Below are 27,188 nucleotides of genomic sequence, written 5' to 3'. Positions count from 1 at the left end.
AGGACACATCCAGACACCTGATGCTAGTGGCCTGTAATTCGTGGCTAGAAAACCAATAGCTGAGAAAGGAAGGCATGGTGTGCTGTTGCAAAATCACAAGATAGCTGAATCCACTCTCTCTTCACCTCTCTTCATGTTCTCCCTTAATGCAAGGCTCCAAAACTTCCTTCCCTAGGAGGATTTCTGAAATCACTGCTTCAGCTCTGGTGAAGAGGGTTCGCAGCCCAGAAGGGTCATTGTCATCTCCTTTCTCTTCTGCATGTGATTTAGGAGCAATGTTTTTAAGTGTTACTCTTATTCAGCAGTGAGGAGAGCCTCATGGTATCACTTTGTAGCTTCCCTCTTTCTGAGACACCCAGTTCATCATGGTTTCATGGCTTTTCCTTACAGGGCTTGAAGTTGCCTGGAGCTGCTCTTCTAGAAAACAATCTCTCCAAGAACCAGCTCCAACTCTCATTTTCCGTGTCTGTGCACAGCGGTGTCTCCCTAGATGTTGAGATATCTCCTCCCAGCCTTGTTTTAATTAATCTGAGCAATGGTCCCCGTCCCCCCCTTTTATTCCACTGAAAGATGTCTTGGCTGGAATTTGCTTGCTCTTCCCACGACAGCTTTGATCCTGCACACAGAAGTGTTTCCTGACAGCTAGACAGCAGGGAAGGGCTGTCCGAGCCTGGAGGGCGTCGGGAGTCATGAGTGAATACTGTGTTTACTTGTATTTCTAATTGACTAGTGCCTTGCCAGATCAGCTGCATGTCACTGCAAGCCAAGGGCATTGAGATAATCCTTGTTCCTCCACAGCTCCCTTCTCGGGACCGGGAAGTTCTTCTGGAAGACTCCAGAAGAAAATTTTTCACCATGAGGAACAGTTGGACATTGAAATCATCTCCCAAGGGAGGCAGTGGATTCCCCTACATTGGACAGTTTTAAAACTCAGCTTGGCAGGGTGCTGGGCCAGCTCATTTCAGCTACACTATCACCTAGAAAAGTTGGACCAGATGATCCTTGGGGTCCCTTCCTCTGTGATTCTGTGAAGTTTGTCCTGGAGGCACCAGCCATCCAGCTCATGGTGCTGCAAACCTCACTGGGGCACAGGATGGAGAAAGGCTTTACTTCTGTTAGGTCTACCACCAGGTTATGAAAGTTGAGCCTTCCTTCTTGGACCAAGCCATGAGCAGTGTCTGTAGATAAAGAGTTTAACTAGAAGAGTACTGCCCATGGCAGGGGGGTTGGAACTAGATGATCCTTGTGGTCCCTTCCAACCCTGACTGATTCTATGATACTATGATAAGAGTACAGGACAAGGATGGGAATCCTGTCTCCTTTGCTCAGGGCATCACCAGGTGTGATACTTCCCTTGTCCACAGCCAGTGTTTGTATCAAGGCACAACAATGTTTGGCTCTGTGGGTTTATTGCCTTGTGGTTAGGACCACCAGGAAGTTTCACAATGGGTTTCAAAGGCCTGAATATTTCCTGAAAGCAGAGTGCTGACAGTTTGGTTTTGTAACATCTTCATCTAGTCCCTGTGCAGTGAGTTTGTTCCGGCACCCACTTACCCCCTCTGCCAGGGGCTTCATCCCACAGTGCAGGCTCTTTGCAGCCTCCTTTGAGCCTGTCTCAGTTCCTTGGATAATTTGTCAACCAAAAGAGACAGCTGAGGACCACAGGGACTAGAGGGGGCTGGCGCTGGGGCAGGGGGTGAGGGCACTCAGCTCTTTGACCTGGTCCCTGTGGAGAGGTTTCTCTTTGGCAGGGTAGACAGACTTGGGTGGTTTTGTTTCATGTCGAAGGGCAGTAAATGAATCTGCAAGTTACAAAAGAGAAGAAGGAGAACACAATCAGCCCTGTCACTCTAGAAGTGCTTGTCTGGAAATGCTCACACTTTCTGCCCAATCCCAAGTCCTGTTTTTCTCCTTCTGTCTGTGACCTTTCTAGTTCCCTGCTCCCACCTGGGCTACACTTTCAGCAGCTGCATTTATGCTGGCTGCAGCAAAGGCTGGGTTTGGGAAGATGGTTGTGCTGAGATTCATTTGATGTTGTTTGCTTCCTTCTCTCTCCCTAAACCAGAAACAACTGAGCTTGGGAACAAGAAGGAGTTGAAATCCATGCCCTTCATCACCTACCTGTCAGGCCTGCTGACAGCACAGATGCTGTCTGATGACCACCTGATCTCAGGTGTGGAGATTCACTGCGAGGAGAAGGGGCGCTGCCCATCCACTTGCCACTTGTGCCGGCGCCCCGGCAAGGAGCAGCTCAGCCCCACGCCAGTTCTGCTGGAGATCAACAGAGTGGTGCCTCTGTATGCTCTGATCCAGGACAACGATACCAGAGAGGTGAGTGAGCCACTGATGGGCCAGTTCCACCACTCTGGTCCTACCTTAGCCACCTCTCAAGTCTATCTTCCTCAGTCTCTGGGTAAATGTTGGGTTCCCCAGCACAGGGCAGTGCTTCTGTGGGTGGGGGGAATGCTTCAGGATGGTGTTGGCAGTGGAGCTGGCAGATCTTGCTGCCCACCACCTGCAGCCCTCATAGACCTGCGTCTCTTTGCCTTCAGGATGGTGAAGGCAAAGCCATAAGCAGCCAGGACCATGGTGATTCCTGGTGTTCACCCACAGCAGACACTGGTGTGCAGTATGTGTCTTGCAGGGGAGTCTGGGGAGGCAGGCATCAGATCAGTCTGTCACTCAGATCTCAGCCCTAGCTGTGCAAGGTGTGGCCCAAACCCTCCAGCATGGCTTTGCAAAGTGTCAGTGCAGGGGAAGGATCTAACCAGCCCTTTGGGTCCAATATCATAGCCACAGGAGGTCACTGTTACTCCAGAAGGAACCAGCCAAGCTGGAGGTCGCCCTGCTCTGGAGCTGGGCTCCTCCACCTCCTTCAATAACTTCAGTGTTAATCCTCTGGAGAATGATTTCCCACTTTCTCAGTCCACTGCTGCCACCACCCCCCTCCACAGCCCCCTAACCTCAATCTCAAGCCCCAAAACATGACAGACCTCCTTAAAATCACCTCTGAGCACTGAGCCTGCACTGGATTAAGGTGCCTGGAGTGAGCCACCAAGCAGCAGCTGTGGGTGGGACACAGAAGGCTGCAGGGCAGGAGGCAATCCTAGCATGTGGAGGTGTGGCCACTAGGAATGATGCTTCACCCACAGGCAATGTGGCCACTAGGAATGATGCTTCACCCACAGGCAATGTGGCCACTAGGAATGATGCCCAGATCCACAGCCAAAAGAGCCCCTGTGCTTATCCTGGCACCCAAATTCCTTCCTTATGAGGACTGTCCCTCCTTGTCTACCTCTTGCTCTTGCTCCTGCTTTCCTATCTATCAACCTTCCTGGTTCTTCCATGCAGCTGTGCCTGACTTACATGCCTTGGTTCCTCTGTCTTTGCAGATCCCACTATTTTCTCACTCTTCATTTCCCCAGCCATGCCTGCTCTACCTGCTGGGCAGTTCTTGTGTAGGCATTGAGCTGCCACTTTCAGCATGTCCAAGGTAGTGCTGGGCTGAGGCATTACAGGTGCAGGGAGAGCAGTGGAAATGTTGGTTCCCTTTGGGAAAAAGAAATACTTCCCAGCAGCAATCTGCAGGAAGATAGTTCCTTTGGGGCAGCAGGGGTGGATTAGCCAGCAGGGAAGGGGTAGCAGTGAATGCAAGCAGAGCCCAGCAGGACCTGAGGGATCTCTATGGGCTCATCTCACCACTGACTCCCCTTCCTTGCCCAGCACCCAGAGGACAATGCCACCCTGCTTCTCTGGCCCTGCCTGCAAGGTCCCTTCCTCCTTCTTACTTGTCCCCCCAGCCCTGCTAATGCTCCCTTCCCTGCCAAGATCACTTGGGGTGCCTTCTTGTCCTGTAGAGCTGGAGCCTGTTTCACCAGCAGCAGCCTCCATCCCTCCCTCCTTCTCTCCCTCCCCTGGCTCATGCAGAGAGCTGGCCCCATCAGCTGCAGCTGGAGGAGAGCCCACATTGTGCTTTCTGCTGAGATGCTGGGAAAACCACCAAACAAACACACAAACAACAAACCCCCCAAAGAAGCAACCAAGCAAGAGAAGCTCCAGATGTCTTCCAGAGGGCTGCCTTCAATGCATCCTTCCTCCTTCTTCTCCTTCCACCTGCTCACCCAGAGGTGGAGGAACATCCCTGGGGAGCCTATCTGTGTGTAAGTCTGCTCTCCTTCACCCCAGAGTGCTCTCTGTCAGCAGTCCTGGAGTTAGAAGTGGCAGAGTGAGAGATTTGGGTGGCTGTGGGATGAAGGATACTGCTGGAGCAGGTGCAGCAGCACACCAGAAGCTGGCAGTGAGCAACTATTTCTGTATCAGCAATAGTGTGGCCAGCAGGACCAGAACAGTGATTGTTCCCCTGTGCTCAGCACTGGTGAGGCTGCACCTTGAGTACTGGGCCCTCACTCCAAGACAGATACTGAGGTGCTGGAGTGGGACCAGGGAAGGGCAATGAATCTGTTGAAGGGTCTGGAGAGCAGGGCTGGTGAGGAGTGGCTGAGGGGCCTGTTTAATCTGGAGAAGAGGAGGAGACCTTCTCACTCTCTACAACTCTTGAAAGGAGGTTGGGGTGAGGTGGGGGTCAGTCTCTTATCCCAAGGAATTAGCAAGGAATTATCACAAGGGTGAGAGGAAATGGCCTCAACTTGCATCAGGGTGGTTGGATATTGAGAAACATTTCTTTACTGAAAGAGCAGTGAGGCATTGGAGCAGGCTGCCCAAGGAGGTGCTGGAGTCACCATCCCTAGAGATGTTCAAAACACTTGTGGACATGGCACTTTGTGACTTGCTTTGGTGCCCATGGTGGTGTTGGGGCAATGGTTGGACTTGATGATCTTAGAGGGCTTGTCCAAACAGAACAATTCCATGATCCTGTAATTCTGTGTCTCTAGAGTTTGCTGAGAGTTTTCTCATATGGCAGCAGAGATGAGGCAGGACACAAAGACATTTCTCCCACTTCCCTTTGGGTGGTGTTTCCAGTGGGCTTGTCTTTCCCTCTGCCTCAGTACAGTGAGTCAGGCACTTTGAAACTGACAGCTAGCACATGGTTCAAGGCCATGTTATTGGTTGCTGATGACCTGGCCAGGCTCTAAGTGCTGAAGTTTCCATGCTGGGTGTCTGCCTCGGGCTCGTTTGTGGTTTTTCTATGCGTGCATGTTTGAGGTCAACTCAAAGTGACCATTTCTGAGAGGGAGATTAGGTGAATTTGGTTGGAAAACTGTTTTATTTCCTTGTCATTTAGAATGCTGATTTCTTCTCACTTGGAAGCAAGGGCTTGAAATTTAGGAGTGCTCCAGGAGTCAGGTTTTGCCTTTTGCTGCCCAGGGAGCATTTGTGTGGAGGCATTTGTGCTGTGAGCCTAAGGATGCTCTCAGTGTGTGATCAGCAGGGCTTTGATGTGTCTCAGTCCTGCTCCAAGCATCACTTCTCCTCCCAGAAGCAGGGACAGACAGTGAAACAGGGCACTGCCAATTATTGTTGGCGCCTATTTTCCTTCCTGTGTGCAAAGCAAACTATGGATCTGTGGAAGCAAATATGTGGAAGCAGCGCCAGGACCAGGAACCTTTGGTGCACTCAGGAGCACTTTGATGGGGGTGTGCATGACCAGAGCCATGGGGCAGCCATGGCCAACAGTGGAGAGGAAAGGGGCAGGCATCTTCAGCAGTGTTGTCCCTCCTGTTTGTGGTCTGTTTATTTCCCCCCCCCCCAAACACCCAAAGCAAGGAGAAAGCCACTCCCGTGGAGCAGCTCAGCCAGCTGCAGAAGAGCTTGGAGGGCGGTGTGGGGAGGGGGGCTCAGGGAAGGGGGGCAGGAGAGATCAGCCTCACTCCTGGTGGGAAATGGCCTCAAACCCCTGTTGTTTGTATTTAAGGAGACAAATGGATGTGGAGCCTGGATTTTTAGAAGGCCCCAAGGACCTTGATTTAATTTGAAAATTGAGTCATTGCAGCATTTGCCTGCAGCACACCTAAGCCAGCCTGCAGTGTGCAGCCTTACTGGGGGGCATCCCCCCCTCACTGCTGGCCCCACAAGCTTCAGCAGGAGCCTGGTGTGGGGCTGGGACCCTGGGAGGGCTCTGAGCCAGAGCTGCTGCACTGCCTATGTGTGTGAATAGACACTAGAAAGCTGGACACCGTGAAGAAGCACTGGTGGTGAGACACTGGAACAGGTTGCCCAGAGACACTGAGGATTCCTCATCCCTCAAAGTGTTTAAGACCAGGCTGGATGAGGCCTTGAGCAGCCTGGTCTAGAGGGAGGTGTCTGTGCCCACGGCAGGGGGTTGGAACTAGATGATCTTTAAGGTCCCTTCCAACTCAAGCCATTCTATGAATCAATGATTTCTTTTTCCACCACCCAAGCTGCAAAGGAGCCAGGACGAGCACGGGCAGCGTTTGTAGCGCTGAGGTGCATGTTGTGTTCTGCTCTGGGGTGGGTTTGGTTTTTGCTTGAGGTTTTGCTTTGTTTTACTATCTGCTAGCTGGCCCTCATCCTCCTTTTCCTGCTATGGAGCATCCTGCTGCAGCTCCAGCCCACGTCCCACCAGCTGAGCAGGAGAAGAATGGCCCCATTGTAGCAGCCCCAGTGCCGGAGTGGGGAGCTGTGTGCCGAGGTGTGAGAGCGGAGCCGGCTCCGCGGGACGGGACGGGACAGAGGCTCCTGCAGCGCCAAGCCTGCTGATTCCCCCTGCTGCCAGGTTTTTGCCGTGTCCTCTGCTGCTCCCTTGGGTCCCATAAATAATGGAAACCAGGATGCTGCCCACCCTGGGTCCCTTCCAGCACCCTGACCTTTCTGGCAATGTGCTGCTGTGCCTTCCCAGGATGAGGTGCTGGTGATCCCTCTCCCCAGGGCCAGGCGGCCGGAGGCAGGAGGGTGTGAGCAGCACAGGATGAGATCACCTGCCAACAGCAGTAGGGAAACTTCATCCTCCTTCGCTGTGAACCTGGAGCAGACTTTCAGACGCGAACCGCATGATCCTGGAAAGAGTCTCTGGCCTGGGAAATCCTTAGTTTTCCTCCCCTTGCTTTTTTCCTCTCCTCCCAGAGATGTCTAGACTAAGGAGCAACATTTCTCTCCCGTGAAGAGCTCTGAGTGTTACTGTAAGGGCACAGAAAACTCTTACTCCAGCCACCTTACCATTCAAAATCAAACTTTATGTGGCCCTGGGCAGCCTGATCTAGTTGGAAGTGTCCCTGCTCACTGCAGGGGGGGTGGAAAAGATGACCTTTAAGTGTCCTTTCCAACCCAATGCAATCTGTGAAGCAGTGAATCATGGTAGCATCCCATTCAGGCTTTGAAATCCTGATCCTGCATCCCATAGTTGTCTTCTTTCCCTTGATGAACAGTCAGTGTTGCTGTTGCTATCTGCAGTCTGCTGTGTCAGCAGTGTCCAGGAACTCCAGTCAGTGGCTCTGTTTTGTCAGGCTCTGTGTGGGGTGGTGTTGCTGTGTGCCTGGATTTGTTGGTAAGCAGAACTGAGCTGTACCTCACCAGGCAACCTTCCGCCCCCTCTGCCTGTGCTGGAGGGAAGGTGTTGGTGATGTGAAGGCAGCACCTCCATCCTGCAGAGAGGAAGGGACAGAATGTCTCCATTGACTGCTGTGTTCTTGGACGTGGGCTGAGCCTGTTCACTGGCACAGCCCAGTCTGCTTCCAGCCTTCTTCCCTTCATTCTACATTTAGAAGAAAAGCAACCAAAGACCTGGGAAACTAGTGCAAAACCTACAGTGTGCCATATCATCAGCTGTTAGATCACCTCTGATGTCTCCAGCATATCTCTGTCCAGCCTGCACACTCATTTGGGGTTATTTTGCCATTCCCTGGGTTTCCTCTTTAACTGTTGTTTTTTTCCCCAGAAACTGAGGTGTGCTTATCAACCACAAACAAACCTAGACCCAAAGAAACAATGGAGCCAGATTTTCATATCCCTGTCAGCAGCCATGGAGAAGACCAGGTGTTCACAACTAAGAGCCCAGCATTCATTCTGTGATGCTATGATTTCTTTTTCGACCACCAAAGCTAAAATGCAGCCAGAACAAATCTGGGCAAGCACGTTGGAATCCACAAGTGTGAGCAAGCACCCAGCACATGCCCTTTCCAGTACCCCACCTGGAAACACCAGCCCCTGTGCTGCAAGTGGTATCATAGTATCATTCAGGTTTGGAAGGGACCACAAGGATCATCCAGTTCCAACCCCCTGCCATAGGCAGGGACACCCCACACTAGATTAGCCTGGCCAGAGCCTCAGCCAGCCTGGGCTTTAACACCTCCAGGTATGGTACCCCAACCACCTCCCTGGACAACCCATTCCAGGGCTTCACCACTCTCATGGGGAAGAACTTCTTCCTCACCTCCAGCCTGAATCTCCCCACCTCCAGCTTCATTCCATTCCCCCTAGTCCTATCACTACCTGAGATCCTGAGCAGTCCCTCCCCAGCCTTCTTGTAGCCCCCTTCACATACTGGAAGGCCACAATTAGGTCACCTGGGAGCCTTCTGTTCTCCAGACTGAGCAGCCCCAACTCCTTCAGTCTGTCCTCATAGGAGAGGTGCTCCAGCCCTCTGATCATCCTTGTGGCCCTTCTCTGGACACCTTCCAGCACCTCCAGATCCCTCTTGTAATAGGGGCTCCGGAACTGGAGGCAGTACTCCAGGTGGGGTCTCCCCAGAGCTGAGTAGAGGGGGAGAATCACCTCCCTTGCCCTGCTGGCCACACTTCTCCTGATGCAGCCCAGGATCTGGTTGGCTTTCTGGGCTGCAAGTGCACATTGAGAGCTCATGTTGAGCTTTTTGTCCACCAGCACCCCCGAGTCTCTCTCCTCAGGGCTACTTTCCAGCCAGTCTCTGCCCAGCCTGATTTTGTCTGGGATTGCCTCGACCCAGCTGCAGGACCCTGCCCTTGGTCTTGTTGAAGCTCATGAGTCTGGCTTGTGCCCACCTCTCCAGCCTGTCAAGGTCCCTCAGGAAATGCCGATCTGAAAGGTCTCTTCATGGCCTAGGATTTTCCTCTCTGGGGATGGCAGCAGAAAAACCCAGGGTCAGAAACAACTTAAATGTTTTCCCCCTCCATCAGCCAGGTCTAACAGAGGACAAAGGAAATGTTCTTCTGTATTCTGTTGCAGAGTGTCTAAGCCATAAACTGGGGCCAAATGGCCTCCCCTTGAGCACAAATAACAACAGGAGAAAGATCCATATGCAATCGAGTGTGGGATGAATGTGCTTAGCTGATCATTCGTTTCCCTAATATTTTTGTTATGAATAGGCTTAAGTTATGGTAAGATGGGGCTTTATGGTCCTCTAAGTCTTGCTGGTGTCAAAACAAATGAACTAGCCATCCTAAGGGGGAACCATCAATCCCGTAGATGTGTGTGCATGGGTGTGGGGAGTCAGCCCTATTATACCTTTAAGAGCAAATTAGATGCTGTTGCTATGATTCATAATGCTATATATCTAATGGCATGACTCGTCATCTAGAAAATAAACGTTTCGAGCCAGTTTCTCATCTCATAAATTTCCCCTCTGGCACTGAAGGACATAAACTAAATGGGCTGACTCACAAGGAAACAATACAATTTGGATACTTTTAAATGGAAGATAAAATTGCCTGAGGGCACAGAGGGGCGTTGGGATCGCAGGGAGTGGCTTGCGAGCACAGGACAATGCGTTAGGGGCCCCCCCCTCTGGCATCCCCAGCAGGCAGGGCTGCTCCTGGGAAGAGCTTGGTGCTTCCACAGGTTGTTGGGTTTTCCCAGGTTGGGAGCTTGGTGTGACCAGCATGGTGAAGGATCCCATGTGGAGATGGCCACAGTCTCAAACTGCGCCAGGGGAAGTTTAGGCTGGAGGTGAGGAGAAAGTTCTTCCCAGAGAGAGTTGTTAGCCATTGGAATGTGCTGCCCAGGGAGGTGGTGGAGTCACCATCCCTGGAGGTGTTCAAGAGGGGATTGGACATGGCACTTGGTGCCATGGTTTAGTAGTCATGAGGTCTTGGGTGGCAGGTTGGACTTGATCTCTGAGGTCTTTTCCAGCCTTATGGATTCTATGATTCTATGCTGGAGATGGTGTTCTTGTTGTGGGTGCTGTCACCTGGCAGTGAAGAGAGGTTTTGCTGCATGTTTCCAACCAGGCAGCAGGGAGGGATGGGAGATCTGGAGGTGCTCACTCCAAGGCCTTAAGTTGCACCAAGGGAGGTTTAGAGTGGATATTAGGAAACATGTCCTTACTGAAAGAGTGTCCAGGCATTGGAACAGGTTGTCCAGGGAGGTGGTGGAGATGTTGAAAGTCATTTGGATGATCAGCACAGGGACAAGGTCTAACAGCCACGTACAGGAAGATGTTAGGTTATGGTTGCACTTAGTGATCTTAAGGTGTTTTCCAACCAAGCAATCATTCTAGAATTCTAAGACAGGAAGGGAAGGTAACCCTCAGCCACCACAGATGAGGGAATGTGCTGTGTATTCCCACCTGCAGTTCTCCCAAAGGCTGCAGCTGCCCATGGGATGGATCTCAGCTCCTTCACTAGATCGTTTGTCCATTACTCTTGGTCTTCCTCTGCCTTTGGGCTCCTGTTTTGAGCAGCAGCTGCTGTTCCCCTGGGATTGTGTGAGCAACATTAGGTTACACTGTCAGAAGGAGAAAGGAAATGAGAGGCTTTCACATGGTTACCACTTGTGGAGGAGCAAATACATACAGCATGCCTTGGGGTTGGGCTGGTTAAAGCTGCTACCTTTGCAGGGGAATGTGACTCCAACTGCTGATCTCTGCCAGAGCCAAGGAGCAGCTTCTGCCACTGCAGGCAGCACCTGGAGCCAGCTGGGGAAGGAAGGGTGGGCTCTGTGTGAGATACAGCAAAAGCTGTATCTGGCTTCTAAGCTGGGAGGGAGCCCTCAGAGCTCATGGAGCCTGTGGGGTGCCTGTATGTCCCCACAAAGCAGGCTGGGAGGCACAGAGCCTCCTAAAACAATGATGAACATCTTCATGCAGGGAGCTTCATCCCTAATTTCTGCATGATCTTCCTCATTTCTCCCTATCATGGTTTTAAACTAGAGCAGGGTAGGTTTAGGTTGGACATTAGTAAGAAGTTCTTCACAACGAGGAAGGTGGAACACTGGAACAGGTTGCCCAGGGAGGTGGTGGAGGCCCCATCCCTGGAGACATTCAAAGTGAGGCTTGATGGGGCTCTGAGCAGCCTGATCTAGTTGGGGATGTCCCTGCTTACTGCAGGGGAGCTGGATTAGGACATCTAGAGGTCACTTCCAATCCAGAGCATTCCATGATTCTGTGATGAGTTCTCTGTTGCCATTTCCCTACTCCATTTTCCAGTCAGTGCCCTTTGTTCCCAGGTACCAACTGGAAAATCCTGGAAACCAGTGGCTCAGAATCCTGCTGGAAAACACAGGAAGGTGTGTCCTGGCTCCCTGGCTACTCCAACCTGGCCCTGACGTCAGGGAGGGAGGCAACAGCTGGCACTGGGGGCTAGTCACGCCCTGGGTAACCCAGTTAGTGGGTGTAGGTGCCCTTGCCTTAATGAGTGCAATTGAAGGGCACATCGATTAGCTAACCTTGTTTGGGTGAAGGTTGACGCAAGGCAGATGACTGCTTGGTACCTGCAGGATCTAATTAAAATGGATGTGAGGCTGGGCAGGCTGAGCAGAGGGGATTGCTCATCCAGGCCTGCACTTACCAGCAAAGAAAAAGAAACCAGAGGCAAGGAATTGACTATTGGATTTGGCTAAATGCATGGGTGGGGTGGGAAGGGATTTCTTCCCTGGGTTGGGGATGTGAAGGGAGGAGATGAGTTAGGGGACAGGGAGGGAATGTGCAGAGCAGCAAGGGTTGGGGTGACAGCAAAGTGATGCCATTGGTGTGATTTCACAGCTCTTCCAGGGGTCACCTATTGTCTGTCCTGCCCCACAGTGTGTGTCTGTGCACATGTATCCACAGCACACAGTTCTCCTGCTTCCCAGGGAGAGCACACGCTTCCCCATCCATCTACCTGCATCATTTGCTGGTTTCATCCTGCACAGACTTGTTGCTCTCCACAGACATGTATCTGTTCCCATTTATCCAGTGTCAGAGAAACTCCTCTCTCTCTTCCCTGCTCTTCAATCACTTTGTGATGCCCTTTCCAACCCAGCACCTCGATTACATTCTAAAGAACAAAGTAAAATCATACCACATTTTCTGCCTTTCACATGTTTTTTTCCTTCCTTTTTGGGGCTGTTTTTTGGTGTGTTGTTTTTTTTTTTCCCTTCCCTTGTGGAACAGTCTCATTTTGTAACTGCCTGGAAGCAAAAACCCCAAGTTTCAGAGGCGGGAGGCTCGAGGCACCTATGATAGAAGTGCTGGGGGGGGCTGGGGGGTAGAGTGACAAAACCCCTGGAGGATGAGAGCCCTGACGTCAGGCTCTATTTATACCTCCTCCTTTTAGAAACCTCCCCAGGATGGTGCTTTTCCTAGAGTTCTCTGCTGAATGCCACAGCCAGCAGAGCCATCCCTGTCCTCCTCAAAGGGCACGGCTTGATCTCCGAGGCGTGACTTGGCAGCGCGGGCGATATCGCCGGGGCCAGGCATCCGCAGGAGGCTTTGAATGGGTGGAATGGTGCTGCTGGGAGCTGGGCTGCCTACATGGATGAGGGCCCATGGAGGCATTTCGGCCCCAAAATGTGATTTTTGAAAGGTCAGAAGCATTACAAAGAGGTTTGTTTTAGCAGAGGAAGTTTTGGTGTGATGATTATCCTAGCAGGGTGTTGTGGCTTCAGGGTTGAATGTTGGCCATATGTGTGTGTGTGTGTGTGTGCAGGGAGAGATGCTGCCTGCCAAGCTGGAGCTGTAATTAGTTGCAACAGGCAAAGGGTAGCAGGAGAAACCATGGTAAATCCATGCAGGATTTACAGCTCTGAACTACAGCAAAATACAGAGCATCCTGCAGCCAGGGCACTGACACCGAGCACCAGAGGCTGTGAGGTGAGCACAGGGGAGACAATGTGGGGTCAGACCTGGAGGGCTTTGGGAATTCAGGCAAAGCATTTTAACCTCAGACCCCAGCAGATGAACAGTTTTTATTCTGAGGATCCACTGGCATCATTAGGAGCAGTCAGGAGGGCTCCTGGTCAGACTGGGGACAGCCTGCAAGTATTTCACAGGATTGTCAGGATTGTTGTGGTTTTTTTTCCTTCTAGATGCTGCCATTGTGCTTGTGACTGTCCCTCCTGCAGGTGAAGCAACTGGCAGGTTGCTTGGAGGAGGGCAGCTCATATGAGTAACAAAGCTATGACAAGGATGAAAGTGGGGATGTAAGAATTCAGTGGTGCCATGTTCACACCTCCAGAGCTGGTGACTCCACCACCTCCCTGGGCAGCCTGTTCCAATCTTTGACCACTCTTGCAGCAAGGAAATTTTTCATAGTATCTAACCTGAACCTCCCCTGGCACAATTTCAGGCCATTTCCTCTAATTCTATCACCTGATACTTGGAAGAAGGGACCAACCCCCACCTCATTTCAACCTCCTATCAGGGAGTTGCAGAGAGCAATGAGGTCTCCCCTCCTCCTCCTCTTCTCCAGACTAAACAACCCCAGTTGCCTCAGCTGCTCCTCACCAGCCCTGTTCTCTAGACCTTTCACCAGCTTTGTTGCCCTTCTCTGGACATACCTGAGCACCTCAATGTCCTCCTTGGATATGGGCCACAAACCTGAACCCAGTATTGGAGGTGTGGCCTCACCAGAGCCAAGAGTACTTCCCTATTCCTGCTGACCACACCATGTTAGGAAGAAGTTCTTCACAGAAAGAGAGATTGGCCATTGGAATGGGCTGCCCAGGGAGGTGGTGGAGTCCCCATCCCTGGAGGTGTTTAGGAAGAGACTGGATGGGGTGCTTGGTGCCATGGTTTAGTTGATTAGATGGTGTTGGGTGATAGGTTGGGCTTGATCTCAAAGGTCTCTTACTACCTGGTTAATTCTATTCTATTCTATTCTATTCTATTCTATTCTATTCTATTCTATTCTATTCTATTCTATTCTATTCTATTCTATTCTATTCTATTCTATTCTATTCTATTCTATTCCTGATCCAGGCCAGGGTGGCCTGTTTCACTGTGCACAGCAGTAGTGTAAAGGTTCCCAAAGTAAGACGTCCAGGGTCACAGGTAGGCTTCCATCTGTGTTTCTTCAGCCCAGTTACCATCAGAGGAGATCCCTTCTGCAGGATTACACCAACACTCCACATTCCCACACCAAAAGCATCACCCAGGGTTGAACCAGCATCACTCAGTCCACAGGAGCAGAAGCCCAGGGAGGTGAAGAGATTCTCCCAGGGTCATGTAGAGAGTCCGTAGCAGAGCTGGGCAGGACCTCCCCTGTATTCCCCAGCGCCGGTGCTCTGCACACCCCCTGGTGCTCAGTGCTGTGCAGCCCAGCTGCTGGCCAGGTTTCCCCAAGCCCTTCTCACACGTGTTCACACCTTCTGTTCTCACGCCAGGCTTTCAAGGGAGCCCTGATGAGCTCATACTGGTGCTCGGGGAAAGGCGATGTTATCGAAGACTGGTGCAGGTGTGACCTCAACGCCTTCGATGAGAACGGACTCCCGAACTGCAGCCCTCTCCCTCCGCCCATGTACGTATCCTCTGAGCCCCTCCTGTGGGTCACAGCCCTCCAGCACCCTTCCCTGCCCCTCAGGCTCGGCCCATGGGCACCTCCTTCCTCTCAGCTTCCAGCCCCGGCGCCGTGGTCCAGCACTCCACTGCGTGACTGATGCCTTTAGGATATCCTGGCTCCAGCTGTGGCCCTGGAAGGCTTCCTTATAGATTTTCATCACCTGATTAGCAGGGCTTGTAGAATGGGATTTCTAATGCTGAAAGAAATGGAATTACAGTGCAATTCATTGTGGCTTGTCAGAGCAAGAGCAAATCAGGAGCAAACTGATGGGGAATTAGCTGAGAACGCAGGAAGACTGGCTCCAGTGAGCCACAAGGAGCAGAACACCTTCTTAGTGAGCCAAAATCCATGGAGGGGATTCATTTCCCATCCTGAGTTCAGCAAACACGCTCAGATGTTTGGAGCTGGGCTCTCTGTAGCCTTGCACTTCGTGTTGTCATTTACCCCAGTACAAAAGGAGCAGAGGCCTTTGCACTGGCATGGCCAGGAGCACGAATCTGCTCTGCCTTCACCCTTCACCATGCATTCCTTGGGCTCCTGACCAACTGCCCTGCTTTGGCTGTTGCCCACACCTCACAAGCCTTGATCATGTGCAGCTGGGTAAATTCAAAGCCACAGCTGCCCCTTTTCTCCCTCCCACTCTCCCTTGCCTTTTCTTATTGGTATTGCAGAGTAGACCTCCCCTCCTGTAGACTCAACTCCATCATGTTGCATGAAGGTTAAGCTGGACCCTCCCTTTCTCTCTTGCTCCTGGGTAGCCGGTCTTTGTCCCCTTGTGGGAATACTGTGGGTTGTCCCAGGCTCTTTTTGAAGATATATTTTGGGTTGCATGTCTGTGATTGCACAGCCTGAGCTTTTCCAGAAGCAGGGGGAGGTAAGGACATATTACAGTAGTCTGAACTCTACTGACCATCACCTAGCAGTTCTTCCATGCTCACCTACCTGCTTTCCCCTTGTGCTCTTGTCCTTGAGGGTCCCTGTGCACATCCCTGTGTATGAGTGTGAGCCCTGCCTGGGGTTGTACTCTTTGTAGAGGTGGACTCCTGCCCAGACATAGAGCTGATGTCTTACTTGGTTTCTTTCTTGTCTCCTGCCCAGCCTGCGCCTCTCCCCCAACGTGGAGCCCTCCAGCACCGTGGTCTCTCTGGAGTGGCTGGATGTGCAGCCAGCCATTGGGACAAAGGTGTCTGACTATGTCCTGCACCACAAGAAGGTGGATGAGTACACAGACACGGACCTCTACACAGGTAGGTGTAGCTGCCAAGGGCGACCTCCTCTGGATGCAGAGGGCACTTGAAGCTGCTGCTTCTGTTTTGGATGGGGCATAAAGCCATGGTGTTATTTGAGGTATCAAAAGTGCTTCATTCAGGAGGTGCTTTTGAAGGCTTCTGCAGACATAAGTATTTGAGGGGAAGGGGAAATACAAAAATGCTTCGTAGCAGAAGGAAATTATTTGCCCTTTTTCAGTGTGAGGGCTTTGAGCTTGAGTTTCTGACTGATCTGGTTAGATCAGTCTGAAATGCTACAGGATGGTGGCTGTGGGAGCAAGGTCAGCCCTCAACAACTCAAACATTTACTGATCCATTTCAGTGAGTACTACATTGTACACCAGCTCTGAAAGGACACTTGAAGTTGTCTTGCACACATATCAAAGTAACTGTAAGCCTACAGTATTTACTGAGAACATTTAAACAGCACAAAACTTCTCCAGGAGAACCTGGTACTTGTCAGGGTTGGATTTCAGTTCCCAGCTCAGGCTTGGACTGGGCACTCTGTGCCTTGCAAAGGCCTTGTCAGCAATTCAAGCCATGCTGCAGCAGCTGCTGGGTGAGGTGCAGAGATGTGAAGGATGTGATTTGATTTGACTGGATCAATGATGTATTTCAGAACCTTGAGGACCTGAGTGATGGTACTGCCATGTGGAAAGCCAGGCAGAACCTCCTACTGCTTTTTGCTTGAGGATTTTGGATGTAGTTTGTTGAAGAAGCTGATGTGGCATGTCAGGGACAGACAGTGTCGATGACCAAGGCAGAGATTTACCTCTGTGTGAAGGCTCCTATCCTTGATGCTGGTAGTACTTAATTTCAGCCCCCTCGCCCCCCCTCCCATAGTCAGGGAACATAGGAAGAAGGTTTCTACCTGTCACTGGAGTAAAGCTCTGTAACAGCTCCTGCTCTGGGTGATTAAAAACCTCCTTTGCTGTAAGGTGGAGCCTGGTTCAGTGTATGGGAGGCTGGGCTGTCTGCCAGGACAAGGAACCAAATGGAAGGTAGGGACAGGGCTGCTGTTGGAGGGAGGAATATCACTGCACTCATCTAGCTTTTCAAGGGCTTCCTGGACATCCTGGCAAGATGTTTATTTGTGATTCCCTGGTGGGAAGTAAATTTCTGGAAGATAATTCAGAGCAGGTCTAGAGAAGAGGTGGTTGAGGGGAGACCTCACTGCTCTCCACAACTCCCTGAAAGGGGGTTGCAGCTGGGTGGGTGTTGGCCTTTTCTCTTAAGTAACTGGTGGTAGGACAAGAGGAAATGACCTCAAGTTATACCAGCAGAGGTTTAGCTTGGACATTAGGAAACATTTCTCTCTTGCAAGAGTGGTCAGGCATTGGAACAGGCTGCCCAGGGAGGTGGTGGAATTACCATTCCTGGAGATGTTCAAGCAACATGTGGATGTGGCACTCAGGCATAGTTTAATGGACATGGTGGTGATGTGTTGACAGTTGGACTTGATGGTCTTAAAGGACTTTTCCACATGAAATGATTCTATGATTCTGTGATTCTAGGAGTGAGAGTTACATACAGGTAGTCCTTAGGTCTTGGGCAGAAGCTTTCTCAGCTTGTGGTGGTGGCTTTTTTCTTCTCGCTGATTTTGTAAGACCCTCAGAGCCAAGCCCTTTGCTGCCATGAGGGCAAATTGCTCCAGCCCCAAGTCACAGGGAAACTTTTGTTGCCTCTGTTCCCCTCAGGCCCATTGGTTCTGTTTCTGCAGCCTCTCTTACCACCACATCCAAAATCTTTGTGCTGCAAGAGCTGGACTTTTTGTGCTGGAGAAAGCCAGAGCCCCACATCTTGGGCGGTCCTGGCTGTTTGTAGAGACCCCTGCAAGGAGCTCTGGTTCCTGGCTCGTACACCAGTCCTGTCCCACAGGAGCTTTCTCCTACACCTTGCCTGATATGACCATGGCCCCTGGGTTATGTTTGTAGTTTCCCAACATGGAAGAGGGTTTGTTCTCCACCTTGGGGGGGCAACTTTCAGTAACAGAGAAAGAAAACAAGCCACCGAAGGAGGGGCTTTGTTTTGGATGGGGATTCCAGATTGCTCACACATCGGTCAGGTGAGGCCAGACCAGGGATGTATGGGGTTTCTCCTTTGAAGTCCTGGCAGCCAGAGTAGGAAATACAGATTATTATTATTATTATTTTCCTTTTATGACTGCCATGTGTTTGACAGGTGATTGAATTCATTTTGGGGAGCTGCCCCTCTCTGGGGGACAGTTTGGGACAGAATGACCTCATTAACAATTAAAAAAGAAAAGCCAATCCTAAATCTCCCTCTGTTTTCCAGGTTGTTTATAACCAAACAGCATTCCTGCCTTCATTCCTTTCCTACCCTACAGGCCCCTAATGCCAGATGACTTGATTCTTGCAAATACCTTACCTAGGTTTGCAGAGGTGCTGATTGCTGCAGCTCTCAAAGGTTTTGCTTGGAACCGTGCTTCACCCAGCCCAAAATCCTGCCATGGTCATCCCCTCACCACTGTGATCCACCCACCGTGCTGCATCACATCTCAGCAGCATCCACCAAAACATTAAGTCAACCTCAGAAGGGGGAAGCTTGGGGGGGGGGGGATGGTGTATGAAATTTGGATGGCTTTTGATGGATGTTTGCAGATCTTCTTTCCCCATCAGTCTCCTGGCTGCTGGCAGGTTGCTCCTGTTGCTGGGAGGAGCACCTTGGGCATTTGCAGGGCATGGCAGTGCTGGGCTGGGGTGATCCTGCAAGGTTTGAGGACTCTTGAAGCTGCTGCCTTTCATCCATTTGATCTCTTGCGGTTTTGTGTGGGGGTTATTTGTGCTTGTGCAGGGATTTTGTTTTAGTTCAGTTGTGGTCATTTTGTTTTGGGATTCCTGACATTGGCTGGGGCTAGAGCTGTGCCCACCTGTTCTTCACCCACATGGCAAACTGGTTCCTGGCCCCTGCCTAACCTACCTTCTGCCATCCTCTTGCCCCACAAAAGCCTGTGGGCTCCCACTGTTGCAAAACTCCTTGACTTGCTCCATGCTTTCCAGCTAGGAGATGCAGCCTTGAGCCAGAAAATATTTGCACCTCTTCTTGGGGCAGACTCAGGAGGGAGTCTGGTTTAGTGTGTGTCCCCTCTCTCCCGACTGTGCTCCACACAGGGCAGCGGTGCTGCAGGATGGGGCAGAAGGAGCTGGGAGCTCCCGTGGCTTGGCTGCCCCCCGCTGTACGTGCATGTTAAAGAGGCTTCTTGCTGGTGCTCAGCAAAACACAGCCCTTGGACCATCTGAGGCTGAGAGGAGGTGAAGCTGCGTGCGAAACAAACCACGCTTTCAACACCAGCGCGCGGGGAGCGAGCGGCTCTCCGCCCGGCAGCCAGCAGAGAAGATGGAGAGCAATTACATCCCAAACTGTTTATTAAAACTTGTGGAAATTACTCATAATTCCATGTGTGTGACAGCTTTGTAGTTGAGTGATGCTCTTTGTTTGAACGTGGGGGCTCTGGAAGAGGGCGTGAGCTCGTGTGTGTGTGTGTGCGCGGCCGGCCCCGCCAGCGCATGATGTCATGGACCAAGCAGGCTTGAGAGAGGGAGAGGGAGAAATGTGTTTTACAGGGTGAGGTACAAACTGAAATGACTGTGAACATCTGGAACTGATATTAGGCTTGGAAAATGTTTTCTGTCACTCCAACACTCCTCTGGAGGAAGGTTTCTGAAGTTAAGAAGCTCCAAAGGGGGATGAGGGGGAGGGACGAGGGGATAACATGACCGTGGTGCAAAGTGCTTGTTCTGCCTCAGTTCTGGTTGCTGTAGCCAGGCTGTGTCCCTGCCTGTGCCAGATGGGGGGACCTGTGGTACCACTGTCACTCATCATGATGGCCCTGGCTTAGATGGTCCCCTGGATGAACAGAGCCTCACTGCCTGCCATGATTCTGTGGGGGAGGCACTGCATCCTCCAGCCCATGATGGGTAGAAGGACAGAAGGATACTCGCGCTGGTTTTAGTGTTGGAGCTGAGGAGTGGAGGTGGGAGGCCTCATCAGAAAGATGAAGGGTGAAATCTTTGAGTGGGGACAGGGAGACCTGTGCCTGCTTTAACACTACCTGGACCATCTCTGCATCCCACCTGGGAGGTCAGAACAACCTGGAGGCTGGTGCAGGTTGGAGTGGCAAACCCTTGCCAAATGCAAGGCTTATAAAGGAAAAAAAAGCACTTTGAATGTGTTTGTAGTGTGCACACAGCAGAGCTCTGGAGGACTAGGGACTGGGCTTTTACTGTGGGAGGTCCTTGGCAGGAGGCTGCCCTACCTTGAGGTGGTGACTGTGTTGCTGCTGTGATGCTTTGTAGCTCTGGAGTCTCCCTGGTCCCTTTCTCAATGTTCCTCTCCCTGGTGGAGTTTTTTTTACTCCCTTCTGTCCATATCTTGTTAGCTGCTGGGTCTCTGAGCACACATCTCTGGGAGGCTTCACAGGGATAGTTAGGAGGCCCAGAGAGGTAGTGGTTTGAGAGTGTGAGCTGTCAGAGTGTCTCAAAGCACTTAGCTGGTGCTAAGTCAGACCTTGTACTCTGAGGTGGGAATGGTCTCTCCCTTGCTGTGCAGATGGAGGGGAAAAAAACAAGACACAGAAATAAAATACCTTTGCTGAGGACCCACAGGCTGACCAATGAGATTCTGCACCTCTCCCTCATTCCCCACCACCATGGTGCTCAGCCTTGTACCCATGCAAAGCACATGCATAGCTGTGCTCCTTGAGTTTGAAACCATCTCCTCCTGCCTGTGCTTCAGGACCAAAGTGGATGGGACTGGGAAGATGCAGAGAAATGAAGCACCACATACAGCTGAGGGTACAATGAGGGCAAAAGTGACACTGCCACAATGTGCTACTTGCTCTGTGTTGCTGCTAGCAGATCATGAAAGAATTATGAGGCTTTACCTCTCTCCCAGCCCATTGTCTTCTGCAGAGGCTCATATGCTGTGGTTTCCTCCTTTTTCTGTGGTACCACTTTCTGCAGCTCAGACAGTGTGTGCTGACAGCTGAGTCAGTGTAGCTGGGGGTATTGTGGGGTATTAGCTGAATGAAGTATCAAGCAAACACTCTCGCTGCTCATCTGCTTTCGCACAGCAGTGCTGCTGCTGGGCACCAGAAGCCGTGTCCCAGAAGCACAGATGAAGCCTAAGCAAAGGCTCCCAAGCTTTGTTGTATCTCATGACATCAAGAGATCTTGGCTGCTCCTGGGTCTCTTTGGCTGGGCAGTGATCACATTCATGAGAAGAGATAGCCCTCATCCAGAACAGCTTGTAATCCTCAAAGAAACAGGGAGAACAGAAACACAGGCTGCTGGATGAGCTTGGTGGAGATCACGTAGACCTCAGAGCAGGAGAATGCAGATTCTGGCAGCTTGTAGTGTACCAGAGCTTTCCATATACAGGACAGTGGTGTGGAGAAGAGCTAGCAGGTAAGCTGGGAAGGGTGTCTGGAGAATAGAGTGGGTAGAACAATGTACAGAGGTTGAGGGTATGGTTATATGAAGGCTGTGCTTGCCATGCTGCTGCCTGCTCTGGGCAATGCTGCTCTGCAGAGGAGTCTCAGAATATGATTCATGTCTATAAAAGAAAGTGAAAGAGGTCAAACCAGAAGGCTTAGTGGTTTCTACACTTGCAAGTTGTGCTCCAAGCTGAAGCTTGAGATATCTTATTTATAGCTTAACTCTGTTCTGTAGAGCATTGTTCTGACCTGTCTGAAGGGCCAGGGCTGTGGAGATATAGCTATGGCAACCATCACTTGCACTACCCTCGTGTGCCTCTTGTGGCCTTCCTCTGGCCTTGCTCCAACACTTCTCAGCTGGTTTCTCAGTGGGCAAGTCTTTGGCTGACCACAACCACCAGTCAGTGAGGACTAGCACACTCTTGTGCTGGGGATGGAAATGCAGCTTCATCTGCAAATACCTGTGTGCAGGGAGCCTGGCCAGGGCAGGGCTACAGAGTGAAAGTTGGCATTGCTGCTGCCTCTCCTCTAACTAGCAAATGGGCAAAGATGTTTTCAACACCCTGAGCACCCTGCTGGAGTGCTGAATCCACTTCACTTGTTAGCAGAAGGAAAGCTGATTCAAAAAGAAACCTTTGAAGAGAAGGTCAAGTTTTTGGAAGCTGCTTCCTGGGATGTGTTGTGTAATAGCACCAAGCAAGTGCTTAATTTTGGCCAATGCACTCACTGTGAAGCACTGATTCCTCTCCCACTGGGACAGCTGTAGTTATTTCCACCTACCAGTGTCATTTTTGTATCCTGGAAAGCAGAAGGGAGGTGGAGGGTTCTCAGCTCTCAGTCAGGGTTGAGTCAGTTGCTGAAGTATTTCATCAATTCCCGTTTCCATATGATGGTTCCAGGGGTTTTATTTTTATCTGCCCAGACACCTTTTGGCCAGACCTGGGCATTCTCTTTGCTTTCTCCCACATCATTTCATGGGAGGAGAGCTGGGACTGTCTGCCCATTCCCTGCTGTCTGCGGAGGACGGAGCAGCCTGGATGGTGCCGCGAGCATGTCATGCACTTTAAGAGCGTGGTGTTTGCCAAGGACTTCGTGCTGTCTGCTCAGAGCTACCTCTCCCTCAAGGCAAAGGTCAACTGTAGATGCTCCCATCTGACTAAGAAGGCTCTGAACTTCTTACACAGCAGTTAAGGAGGCCAGTCATAGAGGGTTTTTACTGGTCTGTAAGTTTATCCTCTAGGATTTAGTTTCTCCTGATCTGGAAAAGTCAAGACCACAAATCCATCTTGTCAGAAAGCATCAAAAGCAAAGGCTGCTAACAGTCAGATGGATCATGGCCTGTGAGTGTGGCTCAGTGGAACATTTCCATAGGAGCCTTCATTGACTAGACAGGCTTTTCCAATCAATCAGTTGTGGCTGGGATTCGGAGGGGAGCCCAGCCTGTGTTTGCAAAGCTGGTGCCTGGCAATGCAGCCCTTAGGAAACAGAGGCTGAAGGATATCCATGGGTGCAACACAGCCTTGCTCTGGGAGGAAAATTGGGCATGCTTATGGAGCAAAGAATATGGATCTTCCCTCTGGATGGGCCCAGGCTGGGATTCCCTGCCAGGTTAGGAGCTTCCTGGAGACTTTGCATGTTCCTCACATTCTGGCCAAAGCCTGAGATGAGATCTTGAATGGGATAGGGAATCTGCTTTCCAGTCCTCTGGCTGCTGTGGAGGTTTCCCATGCGTTCAGCTTTGTCAGGTGGCTGAAATACAATCCAAGAAGTCAGACAATGTCCCTCCACGCTCCTCTGGAAGGAAATAAGGTAGGAAAGGGATCCAAGGAGGCACAAAGGCTGCCTTGGGACAGCCTATTCTGTCCTGTTTGAAACCTCTCGGCCCCAGTGCAGGAGGTACCCTGGGGACACTGCAGTCATTCTGGGCCGTGACCCTGTCCGTTGCCTGCTCTGCCCTGCCAGCACCAAGGCTGCTCTAAGCCACACTGTTCCTCAGGCACATCTGTGTTAGATGGCACACAGTGGTACCAGCCCTTCATCCCTGCGTCTCCCAGGTTGGGCTGTGTACCCTCTGTGTCCTGAGGACCATTGTCCCCTGCCTCCCTGTTTACCAAGATGATGGGAGCTCTCCTGTTGGGCAGTGGCTCAAGGTGGGACATGTCATCTATTCCTCATGATGCTTTGCTCTGAGGGAAGTGAAGTGAAAATGGAGAGGGATTAAATCTCGAGTCAGGGGAATTGCCAATTAAAATAGCTGCTCCTCTGACAGGTTTCATATGATACAAGAGCAGAGAGAGACTCTCCCCGTTCCCCCTGTGACCCCTCCCCAGTTTGTTCAGCTTGCCATGGGTTGAGAGCTGGCTCTTAGGAGCAAGGGGGCAGCTGGGTCTAGGTTACATTTCATGCTGTTTAGATAGGATAAACCTTTCTTCCCTGTAATTGGGTGATTGGACTTGGGAGCTTTCTCAGATATTAATCTGGAGACCCCAGAGGGGTTCAGATTAGGGTATGGAGACATAATAGGAAATGCTGCTGTGGGTAGTTTGGGTTATGGGGGATAGAGTGGATATTCCACAGCATTCCCCTACTGGATTCCCAGTGATCAGGTCTGTGTGGTGGGGTCAAGGAGCAGTCCTGTCCCAGCATCAGGTTGACTCGGTCTCTGCTGGGAGCAACAGACTCTTGCCACCCCTGAAATCCTGGCCTGCCAGAGAACAGGACCTCTCCTTTGCCAGAGGGAGGAGTGGGTGTTGCTGACCAGCTGCTGGGGTTCTTCACAGAGGAGACAACATCTCTTTTCAAATGGACTTCATGTCTTCATGTACCCTGGGATAGAAAAAGCTTCTTATTCTGAACTAGTGTTGTTTGGGCCAAGTGAAATCTTCCTTGCTAGCTCATGTCCTGCCAATCCTGGGGAAGGGATTGATGCATCCCAGAGGGGTTCATTTAGAACAGTGAGCATTTAAGTGCAAGCTTTCATCTGTCTTATGTGGGAGATGCATTTGTGGAAGGATGTCCTGTTGGTCCAGTCAGAGCCAGTGCAATGAGCTTGTCCCTGTAGCCACAGGAGTGTTTCAGTGTTGTGCCAATTAGGGATGCTGATTCAGTGCAGGTTTCCCTTCTCCAGCACCCCTTGGGATGCTGCTGCATCCTAAGCAGCATCCCAGGGGGTTCTGAAGAAGATAAACCCACCCTGTTTATGCTGCAGACTTGTTTGGTGTGAGGGTTAATACCTCCTCCCAATTCCTGCGTGCTGTGACCAGGAGCAGCTCTGCAGCGTTGCTGGACGCAAGTTCTGCTGATACAAGCCTGGCTCCAGGCTCTGGTCTGCAGTGCTCCTTCCAGCCCTCATTTCTTTTTATTAACAGTGAGATGACAGATAGAGGATGGTCATTAATTTAATAAAGGAAGTTTCTGATCATGGCTACAGAAGCAAAGTCCTGAGGTTTTTTGTGGTGGTCTGATGACTCACTCTAATGAAACTGGGCTAGGAACTATCTGACTGGAGCTTGGAGCATGGCAATGGCTCTTTCTACATAGCAGCCAGGCTCCTACAGTCATTCTACTATCCTTGGCTGGGCTGTTGTTGTGACTAGCCTCACCAATATGAACATTGTCCCATTGACAGGAGCTAACTTTCAACTCCAAAGAGGCTCGTGGCCCTGTGCAGCTTGGTCAGTTTGCTGCCTTTAATGGGGCTCACTTATTGTTTCCCTGGTACTAGCTCTGAATGCCTGCCTGGGGTGACAGCGGAGTCTGGAGTTCTGAACCATGGCTGAGGGACCCTATGTGTGGCACACTCATATGTGTGCACACTTCTGAGGACACCAAGGGCAGGAGCAGCAGCATGGCTGTGCTGTGAGAGGAGGGCTTGTACACAATCACAGATAATTCCTGCCTTTCCATTGTCTTGTGCTCTTGTCTGTGGAAATCAATGCATCTCACCAACCTCATTGTTCTGCCTGGGACATTGAGGCATTCAGCAGTAATGGCCAAAAATGGTGTGGGGGCTCTAAATCCAGAAGAGCCAGTTAAGAACAAGGGCTCTAAATTCATGCAGTTAATATTTGCTTTGCTTGCTGCTCTCAACCCTCAACAGTTCACACTTGGCTGCTGATATTTTCAGATCTCAGTTTCCAGTTCCTCTAGAAAACCTTGGTGTTGCTTTGGTGGGTGGAGAGTGTCCAAGTTGAAGGTGCCTGTGCTCTGAGGGACAGGTTGGACTTGATGATCTTTGAGGTCTCTTCCAACCTTGGTGATTCTGTGATTCTGTGAAGGCAAGCAGCAGCAACAGCTATCCCCAGGCATCAAAGATGCCATTGGATTTGCCCTGTCCTGGTGCACAGCTCTCATAGGGGGGTGCCAAACCCTGTGGGGGTAATGTGCAGTGGCCGTGGAGGTCCCACCACCACCCTGCAGCTGCTGAAACTTCCTCTGCCAGACACCCTCAGTTTGGTGTGATGGCATTTAGCAGCACAGCCCCATCTTTATTTTCTTCACTGCAAGAGTGGTCAGACATTGGAACAAGCTGCCCAGGGAAGTGGTAGAGTCAGCATCCCTGGAGGTGTTCAAAAACATGTAGACATGGCACTTTGGGACACAGTTTAGTGGGCATGGTGGTGTTGGGTTGGTGGTTGGACTGGATGATCTTAGAGGTCTCTTCCAACCTTAATGATTCAGTGATCTTGTCACCCTGCTTTCTGAGGACAAAAGCATGAGACCATTGTCTCCTTATTTAAACTAAGCTTTCTTTGAAAGCTCTCAGACCTTTTCCACTTTGCAAGGATGAGCTCAGAGAAGCAGCAATAGCTGCTTAAAATTGGGCACTGGGGCCCCTAGACCTAGAGAGAGGCTGCGCATTCCTCTCCCGGAGGGGGCTGGGAGGACTTTTGGCTCAAGGTCTGCCTGGCCCCAGCTCCCAGCCTTCCTGCTCCCTCTTGTCCCAAAAGCAGGAGGCTGTGGAGAGGCATGCTGGGGCTTGCTGGGAACGGGGCCGGAGAAGGGAGCGTGTGAGCATGAGGGATGGCATGTGATGGGGGACGCGGGAAAGCTGCCCAGTTCAGCCAGGCAAGGCTGGGATGGAGCAGGAGCTGGGTAGCTGGACAGGAGCTCCCCGCTCGCCCCAGCTGCGCATCGCAAGGGTCGGCTGCTCAGCATCTGCCTGCATCCTCCAGCTGCAAACAGCTGGCGAGTCCATCGGGAACATGCTGAGCTGCACTGGGACCGACCCTGCTTCGGCTCAGCAGGGTCAGCCAGCTCCCCTCAGCTCCTGGCCGTGGGCTGATCCTGCACCCTGTGTTCTCTCCTCCTGGGGTACCCCACAGGCAGGCCTCTGGGGTGAACCTCTGCCTCGCGCTCTGCATGCACAGGGGTGGGCAGAAGGTGTGAGGAGCACCAAAGCCAGGCAGCAGGGTTGGGAGTGGGAAATGCCTTCCTCCCTGCCCCTCATGCTCATCAGCCAACCTCCTCCAGCATTCCCTTTATCTGCTAATATTGGTCATAAAACAATCCAGATCTGTCCATAATCCTGTTAGAGCCTTTGACTCTTGCTCCTGTGACTCCCAGCAGCTCTAATTACAGATCCTCATGCTGGTGATTAATGACTTGGTTCATCTTCAGTGGCACCAGTTTTCCACGTGAAGCCTGCTTTCCCCCCACAATGATTTGTGCAAAGGGGAGAGAAAATCCCTGCTAAAAACCAACAGCACAGAAATGTGGCCTTGGCATCTTGCCTTCATCTGGCCCTCCTGCATCCCGTCCATCCTCTCACTCCTCTCCCCCCAGCCTTTCATCTTGGAGAGAAGGATCCTAATTGCCGCG

General features: G+C 51.4%; 1 protein-coding gene across 1 annotated transcript in view; it reads left to right on the top strand.

Moving 5' to 3' along the window:
• Positions 1-27,188, top strand: part of ASTN2 (astrotactin 2) — a 438,091-nt gene that overhangs the window by 323,195 nt on the left and 87,708 nt on the right. Inside the window, exons 17-19 of the mRNA XM_068155636.1 lie at positions 2,066-2,331; positions 14,470-14,603; positions 15,744-15,892. Of these exons, the coding sequence (XP_068011737.1) occupies positions 2,066-2,331; positions 14,470-14,603; positions 15,744-15,892 (549 nt within the window). The remainder of the gene's footprint in view (positions 1-2,065; positions 2,332-14,469; positions 14,604-15,743; positions 15,893-27,188) is intronic.

Source organism: Melanerpes formicivorus, unplaced genomic scaffold (assembly GCF_026170545.1).
Source record: "Melanerpes formicivorus ecotype bairdi unplaced genomic scaffold, bMelFor1.0.p_v2 SCAF_33, whole genome shotgun sequence".
NCBI lineage: Eukaryota > Metazoa > Chordata > Aves > Piciformes > Picidae > Melanerpes > Melanerpes formicivorus.
Note: the sequence above shows the minus strand (reverse complement) of the source record. Positions and strands in the feature narration are given on the sequence as shown.